Raw genomic sequence first — 26,113 nt, 5'->3', positions numbered from 1 at the left:
ACACTGTGACTGGTAGCACATTGCTCAGTAACAGCTATTAAACAGAAGTGCGGATGACCCATGATGGGTTTATTAGCGGCTTTGAAGATGTTATCTGCGGGAAAAATCTTGCAGTGGAGTAACCCACATCCAGAACTGCAACTCATTAAATATGGGATAATGTTCCCTCCTACTGCTTTTGCTATTGTTAACACGTATTGGAATCCCCTAAAAATTACTGATGACAACTTTATTGTTATGGTTGGTAAATTATTAGATAACATTGATTATGATCCAACTATCTCTATGACTATAATAGCTGGGGACCTAAATACACATTGTATGAAGAACACTGGTATGTCACGCTCACCTGATTCCCACGGAGGCGCAGGTCTGGCTTCGAGTGCTGATGCTTCTTCAATGGTGAAGCGCAGGACTCTGATGATGGACAGGAAGGGCCCCTCTACTCTGGCTTTTCTGGCTCATAGGAATATTCCCCTGTGCGTGAAAAGGGAGTATTACCTACTGACGGAATAATGCTCAAGCCTCCCACTCCCTTCCAACCCTCCTCGATACCCTTCCACGATTCCCCGTGAAGTCTCACCTTAGGGTCTGGAAGGATGAGTTCTCCATCCTGCTTCTGATGCAGGGGCGCGTTGAAACCCAGTTACTTCACTGGATTGAGGTTTGATGGGAGTTCAAAATAAGCTTGACTATTCAGGTGAGGTGCTGTAAGAGTTCTGTTGCAAGTTCAAAAGTGCAAGCTTAATAATAATGTTCATTGTCTTATTGCAGCAAGCGCTAATGCTTATGTCTTTTTCCCCTTAGGGGCCGGGGTTGGGAATGCCGGAGATATGGCGCCGACCCGAAGTGTAAGTTCTGGATGAGCGTTCAGGTAATGTCTTTGCATTTGCTCATTCAATGTCTTTGTCTTTTTTCCCCATTGGGGCCGGGGTCCGGAATGCCAGGAAGCGGCAGGACCCGAAATGAAATGGGAATGACCCAACAGGTAAGTCTTAGAAGGAAACTGAGCTTTTCCTATTTCCCTTCCTTCTCTCACCTTGTTTTCTTGTCTTTTCTCTCTAGGCTCTGGGAAGTGGGTGCGGTCCGGATGATCGCTACTGAAGATGGAGGCGCCCAGGAAAGGTGAGTGAAATGCAGCGCTGCAGCGATCGAAGTGAAATGCTTTTAAAAAGATGTCTTCCCTTTCAGGATCGTCGGTGTGATGTCCCCGTGATGCAGCTTTAGCTGGTAAGGTCTTCTTTCTCTATCCAATTCTCTCTTATCTCCCTTTGCAGGCAACCCAGGATGCTGACAGGCGTGGCTGAAGTCCAGATGCAGGAGCTGACACGGTGAGCGTCCAGCTGCGAGGAGCAGAACAACGCAAAGCGTGGTTTAAATAGCTTTGGAAGAAGTTCCAGGCATGTATCCTTCCACCGATCAGGTATGTATCCTTCCCCGACCACACCCAGGTGGAAAGTAGTCCCACAGGTAAAGTAGTTCCATTCAGGCCTCAAGAGGGCCTGGATGTAGCAGCATGGTCTGCATCAGGTAAGTGCACATTAAAACACTTGAACACATGTCTAGCTTTATGAGCCTGGCGCCTAAGGCGCCAGGACAGGGGTCCAACATGAGCCTGGCGCCTAAGGCGCCAGGACTGTGTCCAAAGGGCCCCAGCTTGGGCCCGCTGGCACTTCCCTGGGGGGAATGATGCCTGCCTCTGGGGTTGCTGGGTCGGACCTGGCTCCTTGGAGGTAGGCATCATGACATGGTAAAACCCTATCAATATGAGCGGAGAAACGGGTATGCTTAATGGAAAACCGCAACATGGTCATGCTAAATGGAGGCACCTCAGGTGATGATCCTCCACAATCAATGTGGAAAAAAGGTACAACCACAGCCATTATTGATTATATTTTTGTATCTAGGCAATCCCTTGCAAAGATAATGGAATTTAAAATTATGGATAGTGATCTAAGTGATCACAATATTCTGGAGATCACATGTAATATCTCAAATAAACAAATCAAAAAAACATACTATATGAATGACCTCCAAGTAAATCAAGGGCTGAATCGCTTAAAATGGTCCAAACCAAAACTAGATAAACTATTAGATCATCTTATGATATTGTGTGAGAAGCCATACATTGAGGTGTTGCATGAATTTGAAAAGATACTTAAAACTAAGATAAGAGATGGAGGATGTGGTGAAAATACTTATGACCCCATAATACGAGATACGACAAAAAAGAAAAGAGATCAGACAGTTAATTGCAGCAAATCCAAATAATCTTGATAAGCTATTAAGAACAATAAAAAAGAAGTATAGAAACTTTATGAGTCAGTACAAATTCACGAACAAACAAGAAGAAGGAGAGACTATGTTGCATGTGATTGGGAGCAAGACCAGTGCCTTAATATGGATGTTGCTTAAAGATGGGTCTCGAACTGGGTCAAAGATGAATATATTAAATGCAATAGGAGAAGAGGGCTGGAAAAAACATTTTGAGAATGCATTCTATCTGAGATCCATTGAACATCAACAAATACAGATGATCACAAAAGGGGAAAATAAACTTGATATAGAGGAGGATAATATTGAAATCAAAAAGGGAAAACTGAGCACATCCAGAGCACCTGGCTCTGACAACATTACGAATGTGACTCTAAAACAACATCCTAGAAGATGGGCTAAAATATTGCATTTGATCTTTTGCCAAATACGGAAAACAGGTATAATACTGCAGAATTAGAAAAAATCAATAATACTACCAGTATACAAAAAAGGTAATCGTATAATTCCTGAAAATTACAGACCAATGGCCATAATGGATGCTGCAGGAAAAGTATATGCAAAGATTATATTAGATGACCTAAAGAAATGGCTTAGGGTAAACTACTTGATCCTTTCCAAGCCGGTTTTGTGGCTGGAATAGGAACTATTCCAAATCTCCATATTCTTCACAAGCTGAAAAATCAGACGATCTTGAAAAAAGAAAATTTTATATAGCATTCATAAGTTATTGCCAAGCATTTGATAAGGTATCCCATCCCTGCTTGTGGAATAAATTGAAAAATGCAGGTTGCCCAGAGTATCTAATCAGTGTGATTCAGCAGCTATACACAGGAACCTCTGTCCAAATAAAGCTGAATAGATAGGGGTTATTAACACAAGACATAGAAACAAACGTAGGCCTAAAACAAGGGTGTTTATTATCTACTTCACTTTTTTAATTTTTACATTACTGAGATAAATTACTATTTCAATCAAGTACAATCAAACCCACCTAGACTAAATGTGATACAAATGAAATACATGTTGTACGCTGATGAGGTTAATGATATTATGATGGAAGCTGGAATTAGTGAAGAATTATTGAAAGGAAATCCATTGAAGGCAAAAGCAAAGTTGATAAGATGGGATTGGATCAGGACAAGAACAGTTTGTTTTAAATATAAATACTTTCAACGTGGTGTTTTTCCCCATACTAAGATCTACGCTATCCCAAAGTGTTTGATGAGACACCGAAACCAACAGTTCAGAAGCCAGATAATGATTTAGATTCAATTTCATACCAACAAAGAAAGTGCTTGCTAAATGGGATCTTGTAATAAATTAAAATGATAAATGTAGATATTGTGAAGGTGAGGATGAGATTGAGACACTTCAGCAGATTATGATAAATTGTAGAAAATTGGAAGTACTACGATATGAGTTTTAGTCACTTTAAGGTCTCCAGAATATTTAACAATGAAATTGTATGGCAAACAATGTGTAATGCACAAAGGATATCATTAACTATAGCTATAATTTCATACTTGGTGATTTTAAAAATTACAGAGCCAAACAGAATTTATGCAAATTAGGTTGAGTCATAAATGTAAAAAAAGAAATGTGATAATTTACAAGTTTTCAATAGGAGAATTGAATTGTATAGAGATGTTTAGTGCTTAATTGGTGAAGATTTGACATATTGTTTGATTCATATTTGTCCTTTTTGTTTTTTTCCTTTTGAGTTTTTGGTTATGAATAATTTTGCTATATCATCCCATTGTTCTGATTTAAATCAACATTTTAGTGACATTTGTATAAAATTGCCATATGTTTATTTTTGTATATTTGTAAAGTTAATTTCAACTAAAACAAATAAAAACATTTTTTGAGCAGTGCGGCCCACCGTGCAGGATTTTCTTTTAAAGCAACTTTAGCAAGGTTGTTAGTGCCTGGAGCTCATCAAGATTTGAGTCTAGTTATATAATTCATCAAATCATCCTCTTCATATATTATCTCAAAAGAAGAACAAGTTACTTACCAACTGGTAACGTTCTTTCGATTGGATGTTCCTCCAACGTATTCCTCATCTTAGATGTATTCCACCCAGCTTTAGCTGCTTCGGAAATGTTTTCTCGGGAGAGGGCGCCGTGTATCGATGTCGTCGAGTCAATGGTCCCTCGAAGGCCTCCGTCGAGGGTGACGTCATCAGGTGTATAAGTAGCACACGCTGCGCCCCTTGGCCTCAGTTCCGTTTTTCCCACCTTCCTTATTGATTTCTCATTGTGTAGACTGTGCCGGCAGACAGGTATTTGCCTTGCGGGAATTAGAGTGGCAATAGCCCGGAAAAATCTACAGAGGGGTAGGTTGGGAGGGCGATGAGGAATACGTTGGAGGAACATCCAATCGAAAGAACGTTACCAGTTGGTAAGTAACTTGTTCTTCGAGTGGATTGTGTCCTCCAACGTATTCCTCACCTTAGATGGACTCCCAAAGCAGTATGGACAATTTCTCTGGAGGAGGGGTTACATTTTTTTGATACCCTTAGATGGCTGAATATAGTACTGCTTTACCAAAATTCAGCTCCTTAGACGGGATACATCCAGGCTATAGAATTTTGTAAATGTATGCAGTGAGGACCAAGTTGCTGCTTCACAAATAGACCTTATAGGGACACCTCTTTGTAGGGCCGTCAAAGAGGCAATGCTTTTGGTGGAATGAGCCCTTAAACCTTCTGGTGGGTCTTTTTGTGCTAATCTGTAGCATTCTGAAACACAAAGCACAATCCAGCGTGATATTGTTTGTTTTGTCACTGACTGACCCAATCTTTTTCCTGTGTAGCCAATAAACAGTTGACTGTCCACACTAAGCTTAGAAAACCTAGAGATGTAAAATCTTAAAGCTCTTCTTGGATCCAACCTGTGTAACCTTTCTTCCTCCTTACTAGGATGAGATGGAGGATAGAATGCAGGTAAAACAATTCTCGGACTTAAATTAAAATCAGATACCACTTTTGGTAAAAATGAGGGTTTAACCTTCAACACAACTCTGTCCTTATGGAGCACAGTATAGGGTAGCCCAGAAGACAGTGCCTGCAATTCGCTCACTCTTCTTGCAGATGTTAAAGCAACTAGGAAAGCAGTTTTAAATGTCAATAATCTTAATGGATAAGTGTGTAAAGGCTCAAAAGGGGCACACATTAATAATTTTAGTACCAGATTGAGATCCAAAATTGGCACTTGAAATGGATAAGGAGGAAACACATTAGTGAGTCCTTTTAAGAATTGCACTATCAAAGGAATTTTGAAAAAGGAACATGCTTCCGGCGAGCGCTTGAAGATGGAAAGCGCTGCAAGATAACCTTTAATGGTTCCAATATTTAGACCTCTATGTGCTAGGGACAAGAGGAAGGACAATACTTCCGGAATAGAACATAGAAAAGGAGCAACATTCTTTTCTCTGAACCAGTTGCAAAACTTTTTCCAATGGCAACAGTACAGAGACTTTGTTGCTGGCCTACTTGCCGAAAGCAACACCTCCTTGACGTCATCTGGAAGGTTCCAATCCTTGTATCTCAGCCTTTCAGATACCAAGTGTGAAGGTTGAGTATTTTGACCTCTGGATGAAGAACCCAACCCTCCATTTGAGAGAGAAGGTTCTTTCTCTGAGGAAGACGTACTGGAGGACAGATGGACATGTCTAGAAGGTCCGGGTACCACATTCCCCTTGGCCCAATCCGGGGCAATTAGGATCATGTGGTTTCCGAAGCATCGCAGTCTCCTCATGACCTGAGGAATGACGGGAATCGGAGGGAATGCGTACAATAGTTGGAAATTCCACACCACCACGAACGCTTCCGCCAGGGCTCCTCTTGGGGGAAATTCCCTTGAGCAATACCGTTCACACTTCCGGTTGATTCAGGTCGCAAATAGGTCCACTTCAGGGGTTCCCCAAATGGCAAAGATCTTTTGAATGACTTCCTGAGCCAGTTCCCATTCGTGGGACACCGTGCTCTGCCTGCTCAGAGCGTCTGCCGTCATATTCTCTTCCCCGGCTAAGGTGAACTGCCGTTAAAGAGATTCCCTCTTGAATTGCCCAATACCAGAGCTGCATAGCCTCTCTGCACATAGGTAGTGACCCTACACCTCCTCTTTTTTTCAGATAATGCATGGCCACTGTGTTGTCCGTCATTATCAGGAAATGTTTTCTCCTGACAGATGGCAGGAAGGCTTTCAGCGCTAGTCTGATTGCTCTCAGCTCCAGAAGGTTGATGTGTAATTTGGACTCCGATGGAGACGAACGACTGCTGATTGTCAGATCGTTGGCATGAGCTCCCCACCCCTTGAGTGAGGCGTCCATCACTACTGTGATCTCCGGCCATGGTTGCCAAAAAAGTTCTCCCTTCAGGATATTCTCTGAACAAGTCCACCATAGAGGACCTTGATGAACCTTGGTCGGAATTTGGAGAAGATCCGTCATTCGACCTGCTGAGAACTGGGACCACTGAGTCTTTAGAGCCCATTGAAAGGATCTCATTCTCAGACGTGCCTCTGGCACCAGAAAGATGCAGGATGCCAGGAGGCCGAGTAACCTTAAGAAGTCGTATGCCTGAAGATTTTGGCCATTTTGGAATTTGGAAACCATCTGAAGAATGTCTTGAGCCCTCGACCTGGGAGGCGAGCTCTTTCCCAGGGATGTGTCTAATACAGCTCCTATATATTGGAGCCGTTGAGAAGGTGTCATTTGTGACTTCTCGAAATTGAGGGAGAATCCCAGTCTGTGGAGGAAGTGGCAGGTGACTTTCAGGTGATCTAGTGCCTGTTTGGCAGAGCATGCTCTGATCAGCCAGTCGTCCAGGTAGGGGTAGACGTGAATCCCCCCTCTCCTGAGGTGCGCTGCCACCACTACCATCAGTTTGGTGAAGACCCTCGGGCGGAGGTCAATCCGAATGGCAGGACTCAAAACTGATAGTGTGAGTCGCCAACTATGAACCTCAGGTATTTTCTGTGCTCGAGATGAATCGGCACATGAAAATAAGCATCCTGGAGGTCCAATGGCACCAACGAATCCTGGAGTTGAAGGGCTGAAGGATCTGAGAAAGGGTAACCATCTTGAACTTGTCCTTCCTGAGGAACTTGTTCAAGTTTCTTAAATCCAGGATGGGTCTCAGTCCTCCGTCCTTTTTGGGGATCAAAGAATACGGGGAGTACCATACCTTGTTCCTCTCCACTGCAGGTACCGGTTCTATAGCACCTTTCTCAAGCAGGGTTAAAACTTCCTGCTGTAGGAGCGGGTCTGAAAACTTCAAAGGGTGTCTCCTTGGTGGATTGCTTTGTGGTTGCGTTAGAAACGGAAGGCAGTAACCTTGGGCTATTATTTCTAGAGCCCAAATATCTGAAGTAATGGCTCGCCATTCTTGCAGATGCTGTGACAGCCTGCCTGCTACAGGTGTCTTGTGATGCAAGTCCTCAAAGTGGTTTTGAGGCGGTTGCTGCAGAAGCTGATGGCAGAGGCTGTAGCTGGAGCTGGCTTTGCACGTTCCCTTCGTCCACCGCGAGTGGCCTTTCTCTGGCCCTTTTGACTGGCCATTCCTTTCGCTTTTCCATATGAGGAGTAGTAACGATAGGATCATCCCCTCCAAGATTGACCTGGTACACGAAAAGGCTGAGGTTGCCTGATGGCAGCTCCCAAAGACTTGGCAGCTGCTTTTGAGGTCTGCAACCTCTCAAGGCTCTCTTCAGCTTTGCTGCCAAAAAGGTGAGACCCGTCAAAGGACATGTTCAGGAGATGGTTCTGCACGTCTGGTGCGAAACCCGACTTCCGTAACCATGCAAATCTGTGCATTACCGTGCTAGTGCCCATGGTCCTGCTCACACTATCTACAGTGTCCAATCCAGAATCAAGAGATTCCTGCATAGCCTCCTTTCCATCTCTAACGATGGCTAGGAATCCTTCCCTTTCATCCCCTTCTGGTATGTGCTCCGCTGCCATCGCAATGCACTCCCACAGATTGTACGAAAACTTTGCCAAGGCACATGTGGAGTTGGCTGATTTTAACGCCATACTCCCAGCTGAAAATACCTTCTGTGCCCAGCCATCCACACTCTTATCGTCCCTGTCCGGAGGGATAGAAGGGTACGCCAGTTTGTTAGAAGCTGTGGCTGCCTGTATGACCAAACTCTCGGGAGTGGGATGTTTAGACAGATAGCCGGGGTCGCTACTGGCAGGGCGGTATTTTGAAGTAAGGGGTTTATTCACTGGCAGAATAGAATCCGGAGTCTCCCAATTTTTGGCCACCCTATTTTGCAGGGCTACGTGAAAAGGTAGTATTGGGTCTTCAGTGGGACCATGATCCAATATGTCTGTTAGATCATCTTGGATGAATTGGGCTGGAGGTCTGGCCTATCCTACATAATCTATTACCTTTGTCATTAGCTGACGGTATGATGGACTGGCATGTTCTTCTGGTTCCGGTCTTCCAAAGTCATTTTCAGGAGATGCATCAATACCACTCGCATTGTGCAGTGATTCAACCAAATCCCTCATCCTGCTTTCTTCTGAAATCAGGCATTCTGGGACATTTGGGGTGCCATATTCTAGCCCAAAAGATACATTCTCCTCATCAGATTTCTCCTGTTCCTCAAAAATTGAGGTCAGGGACTTGAAAAACTCCTTCCTAGGAAGAGATTTAAAAACCTTTTCTGGGAGAGGTGGAGGAGGAGTATTAATGGGTCCTGAAGGCATTACAGGTCTTGTAGCCTTCTCTTTCCCTTTTTCTGGCTGATTTTGCCAAACTGGAGGTTTCGGCGTCGAGGGCTTCGGGGTCGACATCGACAGAGGCATCGATGGGGTTGGCGTAATACCTGTCTTCGACCGCACCGGCTTTGAGGGCCTCGAGGCGCTCTTCGAAGACTTGCCTTCGAGGTGTGTTCGGTCTCAGACGGCATCTGTGACCTTGAGCGGTTGACTCGACTCGAGCGGCTTTTCTCGCTCGGCGTCCTGGAAGGTTTTCTATCCTTCCTCTTTCGATCACCCGGGCTCAAGGGCGCACGAGTGTCGGAGCGATGATGCTCCAGGCCGGCTTCCGAGGAAGGCGCAGAACGAGGCTTCGCTTTCTCGAACACCTCCATCATTTTGACCCTGAATGCTTCCCATTCTTCGGATGAAGAATGTTTAGGAGGACATTTGATCCTTTTTGGGGATTCGTCCGAGGTGGAGGGGGGCCTGTGGCATGGTTTCTTCAATTTTTTCATCGAAGACGATGAGCGATGTGAATCGCTTCGGGATCTAGACCGATGCCTTTCGCATCAAGGAGATTTCTCCTCACGGGACCTCGACTCGACGCTCGAGGCTTTACGGTCAGATTTACGACCTACCTGTAGTTTTCCCCTCCTCTCCCGCAAGGCCTTCCCCATCATCGCCTGACACTTCGTACAGGCCTCCATGCCGTGGCCTTCTCCGAGGCACCACAAACACTATCGGTGCGGGTCTGTAATCGAAATTTTTTCAACGCACGTCTTGCACTTTTTGAAACGCAATCTCGGGGTCGTGGTCGGCGTCGATGACGAGGATATATTCGTTATTTTCTATTCTTCACAGAACTCGAGGCGCGCCAAATCTCCGAAGCAACGTATACTGCGGAAAAACAGAACTGAGGCCAACGGGCGCCACGCGTGCTACTTATACACCCGATGACGTCACTCTCGACGGAGGCCTTCGAGGGACCTTCGACTCGGCGACATTGACGCACGGCGCCCTCTGCCGAGAAAGATTTTCCGAAGCAGCTAAAGCTGGATGGAATACATCTAAGATGAGGAATACTTTGGAGGACACAATCCACTCGAACTATAGTTTGAAAGCCGAGTTGTAGCCTGTGCAGACTTGCATTTAAAGATTTTCTTGATATATGCAGTGCAATCGTTAACTGAAATAGAATTAACAGAATCTCTTCTACTATTTCCATTATATGCACCTACTGCTACCCAGATCTTCCTAATATTCCCGGCAGCCAGAATTTTTCGAGTATTTTGCCATTGTGCATTTTTCAGGGGAAATGGATGCCTTCTGAGCCAATTGGTGTGTTTATTTTTTGCTTGTCTGACTGAAATGTGACATGACTTATCATTGTTCACAGCACGTCGAAGGGCACTGATCTGCAATCTCAACGTGTGTTCAGCTTTCCTGATGCTGATATCAAGGTATTTAGCACGTTGGGCATTCTTTACTCTGAAATGCCACAGAAAAGTGTGTACAAGCAAACCTAGATGTTAGTTGTGCTATCCATAGTTCAATCTTATCAGGACTTTTACAACTCACCTCACTTTATTCTATGGAACCAATTTTCCCCATATAATCGCACATATGGTGCAGATATGGCGCAGATAGTTTTTTGACCTGCTAATTCTATTTTTAGAATTATTCACCTGTACTCCGCCCAAAGGTGATGAGTTCCGAATTTTGCCTGTTAAAACCATTGGCAACCGGTTCGTGAATAGGCACATGCGCACGATTATCACATTCTAAGCTGGCGGGCGGGGTACTCAGTTATAATAGGACCACACTCCATGACGCACACAGAAGTAAGCCACAGATTTGATAGATAAGTCAGATTTACGATTCCCTCATAGGACTGAGAACACTGTACTTCACGCATACATGCAACCTGCAAGATAAGTCAGATTTATGATTCCCTCAACATGCCCGCCTGAGTTGAGGTGAGCAGGAAGATTTCTCAGATTTACGGTACCATATAACAATGTAACAATACAGATATCTGATATTAGATCTTGCAAAAACAGATGCTGTGAAAAGACGCACATTTACACCTCATCTTTGATGAATAATGGATCCCCGGACGTGCTGAATTATACATGCTCGTGACTCGAGTATGAGCAATTTCATGGATTAATAATGATTGCATGCATGCCTCTAACCACATCACGGAGGTGTTTTCTTCTGGCTTCCCTCACTCTTTCACTTCCCATTTCTCTTCCCTTTCTCTAGTTGGGTACAACCAAAAGGACACACATGCTAGTCCTTGTACTCAATGCACCCCAAATGGCTATGGGATCTAAAGTTTACACACTAACAGCACACTGTGTAAGAGTGCTGTACAGGGGTAGACTCACCCCTCTGTCTTTACCTTATGTTTCCCCTTAGGGAACAGAGGTGTTGCCTGGATTGCATTGAAGGTCCATGGGAGGAGTGAACCAACGATGAGAATAATTGGTCCTGAATAAGATGACCCAAATCATTAAGGTTATCGAAACTGGTCGACCCACTCATACAGGAGTTCTCTCATGTATACAACGATGTCCAATTTAAGAGACTTGCAAACGTTAAAATAATTTTTTATGACTAGATAGGCTTGTTGCCTCTAGATATTTTGTTTACCCTCCATTGAAGGTTCATTGTTTTAACAAGATCAGAAGAAGTGCCGAGATAACAGGTCTACTGCTCTATTTGGTGATTAAAACAGACTGAAATTCCTGGTAGCAGTGTTTACCCTATCACACACGGAAGAGGCATAATCTAATGTACTTTAGCCTTATTTAGCAACCATACATTTGTGTCTGACCTTTTTAACATGAATTTTTCTAGGTATAGGTGTATGTTTATACTTGTTCGTTAGGGATAGTCTTCTTACTATCCCTTTTAGATAGGCGGTGCAGCACCGAGCCCCTGGGGAGAGACTCTCAGGATACAGACAGGGTGTTCTTCCCAATATGTATAGCCTGTATGTGTGTTTTGTTAAGTAAGAGAGAGAGAGTTGTCTCTTCTCCTCTGTGTAAAAATGTCTCCTAGTACCGTTCTAATGGTAGGAATACAAGAATGACCATTTGGTCCTCATTTCAGCCCTAGGTGTTTCTGTAGACTCTGCTCAAAGGTTTCATACAATTACTAGCTGTGACCAAGTCCAATCAGAGCTTAATTGCACTATGATCACTATGATTATTAGGGTAAAGGGTCAAGCCTCTTACGGCATAGGTAAATTTGAGTGAGCAATATACATAGTTAATGGTCGCTCTCTTGGATCCGGAATGCCAGGTATAGCCACCAGGTAAGTCCCCTACAGTGCACCCATTAAGCTTTATAAGGTCACACTACGTCAGAAACCTATACCATCACTGTCCAGACCTATTGGTATGTTCCTGCAACAGTTTACAGTCACATGAAACCCATTTTTTAGAATTGATCTTACTAGGATCCTTACACTAAGCGTTTAAGTCATACGCCAATATTGTGTAATCAGCACTAGAAGTCCCCCACCTTAAAATGAATTCTGTAACAGCAGTGAATATTGGTTCAGTATTTTTCCTCCAGTGGGGTCAAAGATGTTTCAGAAGATGTCTATGATCACTGGTTAGAATGTTCAGCCATATTTTGACTGCTAGAACATTGTTTAGTCATGTGACTTTTCAGCTCACTCGCACAAATGGTGTTTTTAAAGCCGATTACAAGGCTCCCAAATGGCCTCCCCAAAGGACCCTTCTGTGCCTTCTGGTTCAACTGGGCCCTTTTCTCTCCTCCGGCACACTCTCCACCTGCAGAGTGCCCCAGAACTCTATGCTCCCGTTGTGGCTCTTCAACATCTTCCTTGCCTCTCTGGCTCACTTGATCACCACCAGTTCTCTATCACTGACCTTGACAAGAAGGTCCACTTTCAGCTGCACCTCCTTTAGAGGCATTCTCCCTTTCCTCACCTTCCCCAAGAAACTCAATGTCTCCAGAGCTCTGGTGCTCTCTAGGCTGGACTATTGCAACAGCCTCTTCCTCAATCTGCCTTTATCCTCCCTTTGCCCCCTTCAACTAATCCAGAACAGGACTGCGAGAGTTATCCTTGGCCTCAAGACCAAGGACTGCATCTTTCCAGCCCTAAAATCTCTCCTCTTGCTCCAGGTGGCTGAGAGGATCAAGTTCAAGACCCCCTAAATCATCCAGCAGGCCTTCTGGGGCTTGGGAGTCCACTACATCCAACTCTGTCTCCCTAAATACCTCCCTGCTAGAGCCCTTCGGTCTTCTAGCTCCAACCCCTGCAGGGCTCAGAAGGGACCAGGTTACCAGTCAATGAGGCACAGAGGGGCATTAGCAGGGGAGTGGGAGAGGCAAGGAAGAAGAGAAAAGCAGGGTCTTGAGAAGCTTGCAGAACATAAGAAGATCCGGCACAAGCCTGAGAGGGGCAGGGAGGGGAAGGGAGGCCATTCCAGAGGGAGGCACCTACAGAGGAGATCGACCCCCCATTCTCTGCCTGGAGAAGCGTCTAACCCTGAGAGAGTTGGAGGTAGCTGAGCGAAGGGTTAGACAAGGAAAGTATTTTTGAAGAGAGTATTGGATGCAGTGCGGGCCCCGGCCCCAGAAAACCTTGTGGACAATGCAAAGGGTCTTGAACTTGATTCTTGCAGCCACCGGGAGCCAGTGGACTGATTTCAGGGCTGGAGTGATACAGTCCCTGGCTTGAGACTAAGGATGCGTCTTGCAGTCCTGTTCTGGATTATGTGCAGAGGGTGGAGAGTAGAGGAAGGCAGATTGAGAAAGAGGCTGTTACAGTAGTCCAGCCTAGAGAGAACCATCACCCTGGAGACAGTTTAGGGAGGAAAGTGAGAAAGGGAAGAGTCCCTTTGAGGAGGTGCAGCTGGTAGTGGGACTTCTTGGCGATGTCCGAAATGTGAGGAGAGAAAGAGAGAGTAGAGTTAAGGATGACAACAAGGTTTTCTGCCTCGCAGGAAGGCGAAGCAAGAGGGCTCAGAGCGGGCAGCCAGAGTGAGAGAGGGGAAAGTAGGGGCAGGGGTCCCAATGAGAAGGATTTCCATCTTACAGACATTAAGGCAGAGATTGTTTGAGGTGCATCAAATCTGAATTGCGGATAGACAGTCAGGAATGAGCGAGAGAGGAGAAGAGGCTGAGAGGAGCCTGAAGGAAAGCCGAGTGTGATCGGCAAAACCCTGAAAGTTAGAGGAGAAAGTAGAGATCGGGTGGGCCAAAGGGGCAAATTAGAGGTTGAAAAACCAGGGTGAGAGGATAGAGCCCTGGGGAACGCCACAGGTAGAGAGAGGGACGTCAGAGAGAAAGGGACCAAGTTGAACATGGGAGGGGTGGTCCAAGAGGAAAGAGTTCAGCCACTCCAGGGCCTGATCCGTGATGCCCAGGTTCCCACAGAGTCGATTGATCAGGGTGGCATGGTTGACTGTGTCAAAAGCAGAGGAAAGATGAAGGAGGATGAGGACAGAAGGAATGCTGCAATCAAAGTTAGAGAGCAGATCTTCATGGGTGTTCAGTGTAAAGACCGGAGGGGGGTGTATGTACTTCTGCTCTCTATATGGTAGAGGAGAGGCACAGAGGACCCCAGCCAAGATTCTCTATTGTGGTAGCAATGGACGAGCAATCAAGGCCTAGCTTCTCAGGAGGTGATGCAGGCTGGTTCTTAAGTACAGTGTAGTCCCCAAGCACCCACAAAGGAATGTCCGCACACTGTATTAGTTAAAACACAGTCTTTATATAATTAATGTTCAAGGCTATGTACAATATCACGCCAACTCACTTTGTACTCTGTTATCTATAATGGCAAATATATACAGTTCTAAGTGATACCACAATTATTATTAGATTCCTTTAAAGTGCATCAACTGTACTCTGGTTAAATGTCACACAAATCAATAGAGTTAACCAACAATAGACATAGGAGGAAAGCAGTTGGTTAGAACAATTGGCAGAATACTGGCCCCGTTACCTAGACACAGTTCTGTGTGGATATCCCCCCCTCCCACCTGGGCAACCTGTAAAGTAAAGATATATCACAAGCCCAGTCCATATATTGTTCTAGAAGTCTTATTTCCTTCTAAAATAGTTCTACAACCCCAAGGTACCTGAAATAACAGACCCTTCTTGAGCAGCTACCTTTAAGGCAGGAGCCACGGATCCTCGAGATCCCACGAGGAAAAGGGTTGAACGACGACGGTGAGGTGGCAGCTTCGTTCCTAGCGGTGCTTGTCAACGACGGAGCATTGGCATCCTGCAAGGAAGAGGCGTGTGGGGCACCTCGGTGATGATAGTTCAGGATTGCAAAGAGTTTGAAGAATTGTGGGCCAGCAAGGGCGTCGAGTCGTTGGTGTCTCTGTGGTCTTTAGGTGGCGGGAAACCCACCGGCGGAAGCTCTTCGGCGCGTTGGCAGCCTCGGCTTTCTCCGGTGGGACAAAGCGGTAGACGGTGCAGGCAAGAGCGTCCTTGGATCAAATATTACTTAGGCAAAGGGAGCACGGCGGCTCCGGTCATCGACAGAGGTATTCGACGGTGATCAACAACAGTGTCCAGGCGCTTCCCCTTGTGATTTCGCGGCGATCCACGTCCCTGGTTGGCAGCCTGTCATAGATCTGTCTACCAGGGAGTGCTGGCAAAGATTAGCAGTGCACAATGGTCCCTCGTAGTGCGGGAAGAGGGCGCCTAAACCAGGTCCTCTCTGGGTCAGTCCTTGGAGACACAGTAGCTTTCAGATTGGTGAAGTAGAGCAGCAGCAAGACTTCTCTTCCAGCAGGGCTTCAAGGTTAAGCTTCAGTTTCAAATCCAGTTTCTCTTCAGCTTCTGAACATGAATTATAGCAGTGAGAGGCCCCCAGATATACTAGTTGATCTCCCATTCATTCTGCTGGTTCACACTCAGGCAACCAATCGGTGAGAAGGGCATTCACGCAGACAGGCAGCCAATCAGGTGCATAGTGCATTCAGGCCATTCACTTCTCTCCAGACACTCACAACAAGTTATGTGTATTGGGACAACTACCCAGCCATTCAACAGTCCACATTGCATTCATACCAGTTTCGGGCAGGGCTATCTCAGTCATTGTGTCAAACACCAGAAACCAGACATCCTCGATAAGAAGTGCATATTGGTCAGACACCCCATTCACCCGGGTCCCACCACCAGGGTGTACCCACAACATACAGTCATTGGGAAGGCTCCAGTCAGTGTGGCCTGGACTTCACAATAACACCATATATGGAACTTCCACCCAACAGCCAGTCAGGGGTAAGGAACAGAGTTAGGGCTTCCCAGAACTTTGGGAAAACAAGGTAACAGGCGATAGAAAGCAAGAGGCCACAGGGGCCATCTTGTTTCCTCTCAGGAATCAACTGATTCCAATGGCAGGGCCTGGGTATCCCAAAATGGAGGATACTCAGAGCACCTGTCAAATTCAGCATGGAGCTGCCACCAGCCCATACCCTGCGCTGTGGGCCACACACAGGTGCCCAAAAACATACACTAGGGGCACAGGGTTGTAACCCCACCCATGGGTGCCATAAGGGCATCCCATGGGTCTGTACACCAAACCAAAAACCGTAAGAGCTGTACTGCCAGAAGTCCCACATGGACTCCTGGGCAGAAAACAATACAGAACACAAATGAAAAAGGACTACAGGACAAGGACAGGGAGACCCTGCCGCTCCAATGCATTTACAGCATCCCAGTCGCCCCCCCAGACTGAGGTTAGGGTGCCTAATCTACCACGAGATAGACACCCTCATTCAGATGGTCAACATAACTTCCGGAAAGGCACTCTACATTATCGTGATTCCTCCCTGGTCTATGCTCTATGATGAAGTCTAGCCCTTGCAGGCTAATGGACCACCTGAACAGTTTCAGGTGCTCACCCTTCATCTGCATAAGCCACTTCAGGAGCTTATGATCGGTTTGGACCTTGAAGGTAGACCCCATGAGGGAGGGCCTAAAAGCCCAAGGTTCCAAACAATACTGAAACACTCCTTTTCATCGTTTTCAACAGTAGCCCACCTAAGTTCTCTACCCTTAAGTTGTCTACTGATGAATATGATCAAGTGTTCCCTCCCTTTGCCATCTAACTGGGACAAGACAGCTCCAATTCCGGTGTCGCAAGCATCCGTCTGGACAATAAAGGGTTTGCTGTAGTCAGGTGCACACAACACAGGTGCCCTACACAGACTTTCTTTCAAGGCATTAAAGGACCTCTGACAGTCTTCCATCCAATTAACCTTCCTAGGGTGTTTGGGTGAAGTCAGCTGTCAGAGGTGCAGCTATGGTTCCATAGTCTGCCATGAAATTACGATAATACCCAGTGAGGCCCAATAAGGCTCTTACCTGGGTTTGAGTAGTGGGAGTCTCCCAGTCATGTACATCCTGTACTTTACTGGGGAGAGGTTGGATTTGACCCCCTGCTACCTCATGACCAAGATACAGGACTTTCCCCTGAGCTATCTGGCACTTGGTGGCCTTGATAGTGAGGTTAGCCCTTCTCAAGGCCTGCAACACTGTATCCAGATGTGTCAAATGCTCTTCCCAGGTGGAACTGTAGACGGCAATGACGTCTAAGTAGGCCAAACAAAAGGCCTCCAGACCACTGAGCACATGATTGACCAATCTCTGGAAGGTGGCAGGGGCATTCTTTATCCCAAAAGGCATGACCCTAAACTGGTAGAGTCCCTCAGGTGTCGAGAATGCCGTCTTTTACTTGGCATGGTCCGTCAGAGCGATTTGCCAATAGCCTGAGGAAAGGTCAAAGGTGCTCACAAATTTGGCAGCACCTATGGTGTCCACGTGCACATCAGCCCTGGGCAATGGGTGCGCGTCAGTTTTGGTGATGGCATGGACTCCTCGGTAGTCCACACAGAACCTCCAATCCTTGATACCTGCCTGGGAACTTGCCTTGGGGACAAAGACCACTGGACTGGACCTGGGACTGGTTGAGGGTTCAATAACACCCAGATCCAACATCTTGGCGACCTCAGCCTGGATGTGGTTTTTAAATTGTATCTGACATACGGTAGCACCTGCTTTTGAAGGGCACACTGTCACCAGTGTCAATTTTGTGCCTACGCCACGGTGTAAGGCCTGGTGTCAGTGAAAACACAGAGGCATACTGCTGGAGCAAAGCCCTGCAGGCCCTCTGCTGCTCTGTCGTCAGATCTGGAGAGAGGTGCACTCCCTCCACTGAGCCATCCTGAGGGTTGCTATGCAGCAATTCAGGAAGGGGCTCACTCTCATCCTCTTCTTGCTCTGAAGCTAGAAAGAGACATGAGACTTCTGCTCGCCTATGGAAAGGCTTGCGCCAGTTAACATGGAATACCTGATGTGCTACCCCAGGGATTCCCAGGTTAAACAGACAATTGACTTCGCCCATCTGGAGAGGATCCTGAAGGGTCCAGTCCACTGGTCTTCCAAAACTCTAGGCTTGGTAGACTCCATCACAAGGATTTCCTGTCCCGGAGTCCAAATCTACTTGCGAGGCTTTAAGGTCATGCCAGTACTTGATCAATTCCTGGCTGGCCTTGAGATTTGCTGTCGCCTGACCCATCATCTGAGTCATCCTCCGTCTGAGGCCTAACACATAGTCCCCCACTTGCTTGGCGGGACCCGGAGGGGTAGCTTCCAAACCTTCTCTGATCAAGGCAAGGGGCCCCCTCACGGGATGTCCAAAGAGTAACTCAAAAGGGGCTGAAACCAACACCCTCTTGAGGTACCTCTCTGTAAGCAAACAGCAGGCATGGCAGGAGGAGATCCCATTTCCTCCTTAGGGTCTCTTCCAAAGCGCCTAGCATGCCCTTGAGAGTTTTATTAAATCTCTGAACCAGACCATTGGTCTGGGGATGGTAAGAGGTGGAGAACTTGTAGGTTACCCTGCACTCTTTCCACATGATTTCATGTAACTAGACATGAAGTTGGATCCTCTGTCAGAGACAACCTCCTTAGGAAATCCAACATGGGTGAAAATGCCCAGGAGAGCCCTGGCATCTACTTTGGCAGTAACAGACCAAAGGGTATCGCCTCAGAGTAACTGGTGGCATGATCAACCAAGACCAGGATGAACCGATGTCCACCTGAAGTGGGAGGGTCAAGGGGACCGACAATGTCGATGCCCACCCTCTCAAACGGTGTGCCAACCACTGGCAATCGTTGCAGTGGGGCAATGACACTGCCTCCAGTCTTACCAGATAACTGACATGTTGGGCAGGTCCTGCAGTGGGACTCCACTTCTACTCCCATCCGGGGCCAGTAGAAATGGGCAGAGAGCCTCTGCTTAGTCTTCTTGGTACCAAGATCACCAGCCAACGGCACCTCATGTGCCAACTGCAGCAGGAAGGCCTGTAAACCTGGGGTACCACCAACATCTTGAGGGCACCAGGTTCAGGCTTAGTGGGCTCACTAATAAGGAGCTCATCTTCCCAATAGATCCGGAATGTCCTAGGCACTTCTCCTTGTGCCTGGGACAGGGCCTTTTTCCTCAGACCCTCGAGAGAGTGGCACTCTCCCTGTCCCTTACAGGAGTCCGCCCGGGAGGGTCCCCCTTCGGCCAGTAGGCATTGAAGATAAGGGGGGGTCCTCCGGGTTGAGAACCTCTCCCACAGGAGAGTCTTCTATCTCTTCTCCCTCAGGAGTTGAGTTTGGGTTTTCCACTGGACCCAACCCGTCCATGGATCCCAATGGGTGCTGTAGGAATGGCAGGAAGAGAAGGAGCCCCCTTCACAGAGGTGGCCTTCTTCTTCTTCCATCTTCTGGCCTTAGGCCTCGCCTTTGGCTCGGGTACCTGACTCACAGCCAGACCCTGTGTCACCTGTGACCTAGTGACTGCAGCAGCAGCCATGGGGAGCGGCTTCTTGAGCGGCTCCCTTTAAGGCGGGAGCCACGGATCGTCGAGATCCCACAAGGAAAAGGGGTGAACGACGACGATGAGGTGGCAGCTTCATTCTAAGCAGTACTCGTCGACGACGGAGCGTTGGCGTCCTGCAAGGAAGAGGCGTGCGGGGCACCTCAGTGATGATAGCTCAAGACTGCAAAGAGATTGTGAAGAACTGTGGCCCAGCAAGGGCGTCGAGTCGTCGGCGTCTTTGTGTTCTTTAGGTGGCGGGAAACCCACCGGCAGATGCTCTTCGGCGCGTTGGCAGCCTCGGCTTTCTCTGGTGGGACAAAGCGGTCGACGGTGCAGGCGAGAACGTCCTTGGATCAAATATTACTTAGGCATAGGGAGCACGGCGGCTCCGGTCGTCGACAGTGATCAACAACAGTGTCCGGGCGTTTCCCCTTGTGATTCCGCGGCGGTCCACGTCCCCGGTCGGCAGCCTGTCATAGATCTGTCTACCTGGGAGCGCTGGCAAAGATTAGCAGTGCACAATGGTCCCTAGTAGCGCGGGAAGAGGGCGCCTAACCAGGTCCTCTCTGGGTCAGTCCTTGGAGACACAGCAGCTTTCAAATTGGTGAAGTAGAGCAGCAGCAAGACTTCTCTTCCAGCAGGGCTTCAAGGTTAAGTTTCAGTTTCAACTCCAGTTTCTCTTCTGTTTCTGAACACAAATTCTAGCAGTGAGAGGCCCCTAAATATACTAGTTGATCTCCCATTCATTCTGCTGGGTCACACGCAGGCAAGCAATCGGTCAGAAGGGCATTCATGCAGGCAGGCAGCCAATCAGGTGCATAGTGTATTCAGGCCATTCACTTCTCTCCAGACACTCACAACAAGTTATGTGTATTGGGACAAGTACCCAGCCATTCAACACTCCACACTGCATTCATACCAGTTTCGGGCAGGACTGTCTCAGTCATTGGCCCACATTCCGAGGTTGGTGGTAGTCATGGCGCTATTTGCGCCATGACTGCCACCAAGAACGGGTCCGGCACTGGTGTAGTTCAATGGGGACTTTTTGGTGTAGTCCGACCTTTGCGGGACCGGTAAGTCCCCAATGAAAATGACATTCCCCATTCCCATCTGAGCCCCCATAGGGCTCAATGGGAATGGGGAGGGCGCAAATAACAGGCTCGCGAATGGCATGCCCGTTATTTGCGCCCAGGTCCCCTAACGGGACCCGTAAGGTACGTTTGGTCCGATCAAATGTACCTTACGGGTCCCGTTTGGGGACCTCCGAATCAGCCGGTAGGGGATTACCGGCACCGGTCTCCTTACCGGTGCCCAGTATCCCCTACCACCAGACTTGGAATGAGGGCCATTGTGTCAAACACCAGAAACCAGACATCCACAACAAGAAGTGCATATTGGTCACACACTCCATTCACTCAGGTCCCACCCACAGGGTGTACCCACAACAGTCACTGGGAAGGCTCCAGCCAGTCTAGCCTGGACTTCACAACAACATCATATATGGAACTTCCACCCAACAGCCAGTCAGGGGGAAGGGACAGAGTCAGGACTTCCAAGAACTTTGGGAAAACAAGGTAACAGGCGATAGAAAGCAAGAGGCCACAGGGGCCATCTTGTTTTCTATCAGGAATCAACTGATTCCAATGGCAGGGCCTGGGTATCCCAAAATGGAGGATACTCAGAGCACCTGTCAAATTCAGCTTGAAGGTGCCACCAGCCCATACCCTGCTCTGTGGGCCACAAACAGGTGCCCAAAAACATACACTAGGGGCACAGGGTTGTACCCCACCCATGGGTGCCATAAGGGTATCCCATGGGTCTTTACACCAAACCAAAAACAGGAAGAGCTGCACTGCCAGGAATCCCACATGGACTCCTGGGCAGAAAACAATACAGAACACAAATGAAAAAGGACTACAGGACAAGGACTCCTCCAATGCATTTCCAGCATCACATTCAGGAGAGCAGTTTCCGTGCCTCAGGCAGCTCTGAAGCCAGACTGATGGTCATGGAAACAGCCAACAGATTTAGTGTGGAGAGTAAGCTAGGAGATGGCCAGCTTGTCCAAGAGTTTGCCCAGGAAAGGGGTGATGGAGATTAGGTGATAGTTTGCCAGGCAGGTAGTAATGGCAGATGGCTTCTTTAGGAGGGGGTCACAAGGCAGTGCTTAAGGGGAGAGGGGAAAGTTCCAGTTGCAAAAGAGTGATTACAGAAACCGGCCAAGGCTGGAGCGAGGGTGTCAATATGGTCCTTGATGCTTCTGGAGGAGCAGGGGAGCACCTGGTGGACAACACTTTCATAGATCGGACTTGTCAGAAACCTTGTCAGGGGTTGTCAGAGAGAAAGAGGAGAAAGGCGGAGTAGAGAGAGTTAGCCAAAGGGGGGCCAAGAGAGGAAGAGGGAGAAGAAGAGGAGATAGAGGACAGAATGGCCTGAGTTTTAGCAGAGAAGTGAGAGGCCAGAGCCATACAGAGGGCCTGGGAGAGAACAGGAGAGCTAGAGACTGCAACAGGATTGGCCAGTTCCTTGCAGATTTTAAAGAGTTTGGCCGTGTTGTTAGAGGGCACAGAGACGCAGGCTTGAATGTGTGCTCTCTTCTTGGACAGGACAGAGAGTCTGTATTGCCTTTGGAGCGAGCGAGCGGCAGGTCAGTGAATGCGCCCAAAGCCCTCCCCTTCCTGTCAGCCACCCTGCACTTGCGTTTCAGGATGGCGGAGTCGGAATCTTACCAAGAGTTGCATTTGGAGGAAGGCTTCAGCCGGATTCTCATGAAGGAGGCAAGGATGTTTAGAGTGATGGAAATAGAAAGATGCAGATTAGAAAAGGCTGTGATAGGGTGCGAGTCAGCCGCAGGAATAGGAGGAGCTGAGAATGTAGAGGCAAAGGCATCCAGTGACACACACATGTGCCAAATGACCGAGAAGGTAGGTGGCAGTGCTGGGGAGGCTTTGCTTGAGGGATAGAGAGTTTTGGGTGAGAGGAGAGGAGAGGAGAAAGTGGCCAGTCCAGGAGAGATGGGAAGGTTGGCATGGGGGATGTCTGAGGTGATGAGAACATCCAAAGTATGTCCGGCAGAGTGTGTCGGGCCAGAGGGCAGAATGGAAAGACAGACTGTCGCATAGGTTGGGGAAAAAGCCAGAGGAGGGAAAAGAAGCATCCAGGTAGATGTTGAGATCTCAGAGGAGGAGAGGTTGAGAAGTAGAGGCAAGGAGAGAAGAGGAGAGGTCGGCCCTTTCAGAGAGGAAGAGGGTGACCTGGCCACGTGGCCTGTAGATGGTGGCCACAGTTAGAGAGAGGCCAGGAGAGATCCAGAGCCTGCAGACTAGGCATTCAAAGGAGGAGTAGGCCTGCGTTGGTATGACAGAGGATGGAACCCACTCTGGAAAGATCAGGGCTGCTCCACCTCCAGGACGGTTGGTTCTGGGTTCGGAGAGGATCTTGTAGCTAACAGGGAGGAGAGTGTCAAAACTAGTAACAGAACTGGCCATAAACATTGTCTCAGTGAGAGCAAAGACGTCTAGGTCGAGTTCTTCGAGGAGGTGACAAATACAAACCATTGAACTATCGTTGGCTATGAGGCATGCATGGCCTGGCTCAAATAGCTTGGTCTGCTTTCACTTTTCAGGTGGAAGGAAGTTGTTCAATCCTTTTCAAACACACCATAACTTTTTGAGCCCCCATTGGGCTCAATGGGAATGGGGATGGAGGTAACAACGGGCACCTTATAAGTGTCCCGTTGTTACCTCTCTCTTCCCCTCGCAGGACCCGGAAAGAACGCCTGGTTTTACCAGGCATCCGATCTGGGTCCCGCGATGGGAAGCTTGTAATCAGCCCTGACGGAATGAAGGGGCCGGTCCCGTACCGGCCCCCCTCGTTCTGTCGGCGCAAGCCTCGCAATGAGGCCCAATGTCCTAGAGCTAAAGGCTTGCATGTACGCTAATGTACGTGCGCACAGTGCTTTGCTCATCTGGCTTTGAACTGGAGGAGAACTTCCAAGGATGGCTACTGGGTGTCGATGTGGCGTGTGTGACGTGGCTCAGGCTTCTCATTCTACTGTCCTTTATTGACAACATCCCGAATTTACAGAAGATAGTGGGGATGAAGGAGGCCAACGTAAAGGAACGTACGGACACACGCGTTTTAATTCGTCTTCCATGCAATCCTCATCTGTTATGTGTCAATGCATATCGCCCGGATAGCCCTCCAGTGGCGAATACACGCCACGTTTCAGGCGCCTGCGTCTGGGGGAACAGGCTTGACTCGAAAGTCCGGCTGAGAAAGGAACCTGAGCGCGCGCTCTGTTGTGCTCTCTGCAGAGGTTGGAAGCGGGGAAGTGACTGGACATGGTTTCACGCTCATAACAGTGCTGCGTTCGTTCAGTTACAGAATATATGGGGGTTCGCAGCCTTCTGCTTCAACTTTATTTAGCCGCAAATAACACTTGTGTTCACCAATATTCATTTAATGTCATGCTTGTGAAAAAAAAATCTTCACAAGTTTGCTGTAAATGCGCAAAAATGTTTAGTATGGTCCATTGTTTACATAAAATGAAGTGCACGGACGGTCCAAAGGACACGCAGATAGTAATATAGACAATGAAAGGTACAGTAACTTGATTGGGTGATAAACACCTAAGCCTTTTCACTCCAATACACGCACTCATAATCGCTCACAATATAAAAAGCGTCTTCTTGGTCAATGTCTTCGCAATAATAAGAGCTAGCAGCAATGGTGCAGGGGCCGTTGCATTCGGCATTTAAAAGTCCAAAGCCCGGAGCATCGCCCGGATTCAACAGGGGCATGTTCTCGCAGTAGCACCGTGCACTGCAGAATGGGTTAAACACTTCTGATAAGGGGAGCTCGCGGGGACTTTGAAAACCTTGTTAGGGTCCCGCGAGCTCTTTATGAAACTTTTATCTTTGATCTTTACAGTCCTGCAGATGCTGACACCGTGATTAAAGTACAAAAAAGAAATCGCACATACAGGCTCAACTATAGGTTACCTTAGACGTGGCTGCCATCTAGAGTACATTTCCGAAATTGCAGCCAGGGGTAACAACCCGCGCTTTGAAAGTCAACAGAGATGGACCTAGGGAATTCCCATTGTCTTAAATCCAAATGAAGCTTGCAGTGTGAAATCAAACAGAAATCTGCTAAGAAGAGAAAATATCATGTTACCTGCAGCAGTAGTTCTTTCTCCACCACCTCCTCGGTTTTGCCGATTAGCCGTTTCTGTAGAGTGTGGATCTTCTGGATTAATTCATAGGTGCTTGGGTCGCTGGCCTGTACAAAGAAAACGGTGGTGTTCATTCAGATGTACAATAAACAAATGTGTACTAGTCATACGAGTTTGGGTTTAAACTGATAACATCCATTATCATCACCAGCACGAGGGAGGCAGCCAATCAGGAGGCAAGGAATAATATAGGCTGAATTTCCAGCTGTAAGCCTGTGTTCCAAGCTGTCTGATAGCTGCTTCCCCCGCCCGCCATCTTCCCCTCCCTTTTTTCCCCCATGCCTACTTACCCGATTGCAGTGGAAGCAGATGTCACTGCCGCAGCTGCTGCTGCTTCCACTCCTGGTGCATGGAAATGGAAATGGAAGAGAGCATGTATGCAGCCCCACCTCCCAGATCCATGGCAGCCATCTTACTGAAGTATTTTCATTCAATGAACAGGATGCTGGTCAGGCGTCCAGTTCATGCAATGGAAATACAATGTTCTCAGCACCAGGTTACCAGATTGGGAAGCAGGTTGCTAATACCGTTTAGACCCTCTCTGTCGTGCCAGATGGGGCGTTATCGGGCCAAGGACCCTGTTTAAACGCTGTAGCTTCGCTATGGCCTTTAACTCGGGCCCTAAACGGATGACACCCAATTCAGCCCGCCTGATCCGTTCTTAACACTTAATTCTAAAGCAATGGATGCAGTTTCACATGAAATTCTTTCAAGTGATCAGGTTGGATTTCAGGTTGAACTGTTTGGGGGTTCCAAATGTCCATGGGAAGGTTCACAAAGACGTTCCTGATCTTAAGTTACTCCTCGAGAGACCATTCTATTCACAAATAACTACCAGAGTAGCTGTCACTCGCAATTGATTCCTAGAAACCTTGAAACAGCAGAGTATGTGAGGAGACTTGCAGATCGCAACTTTGTGAATCAAAGTGTCTCCTGTTCAGGAGCGTAACCTCTCTGTGAACCATTCCCCCGCCCCCGCTCACTCCATTGCTTGATCTCGGCCCTCAGAGTTA

The 26,113-nt window shown here is 47.6% G+C and overlaps 1 protein-coding gene across 1 annotated transcript in view; it reads right to left on the bottom strand.

The window, feature by feature from the left end:
• The window catches only part of CFAP58 (cilia and flagella associated protein 58), a 938,919-nt gene that overhangs the window by 187,550 nt on the left and 725,256 nt on the right, over nt 1-26,113 (bottom strand). The window contains exon 15 of the mRNA XM_069611751.1: nt 25,043-25,147. Within this exon, the coding sequence (XP_069467852.1) occupies nt 25,043-25,147 (105 nt within the window). The remainder of the gene's footprint in view (nt 1-25,042; nt 25,148-26,113) is intronic.

This window comes from Ambystoma mexicanum, chromosome 8 (assembly GCF_040938575.1).
Source record: "Ambystoma mexicanum isolate Mex_15411 chromosome 8, UKY_AmexF1_1, whole genome shotgun sequence".
Taxonomy (NCBI): domain Eukaryota; kingdom Metazoa; phylum Chordata; class Amphibia; order Caudata; family Ambystomatidae; genus Ambystoma; species Ambystoma mexicanum.
The sequence above is the reverse complement of the archived record's forward strand: the minus strand, read 5'-3'. Positions and strand labels throughout refer to the sequence as shown.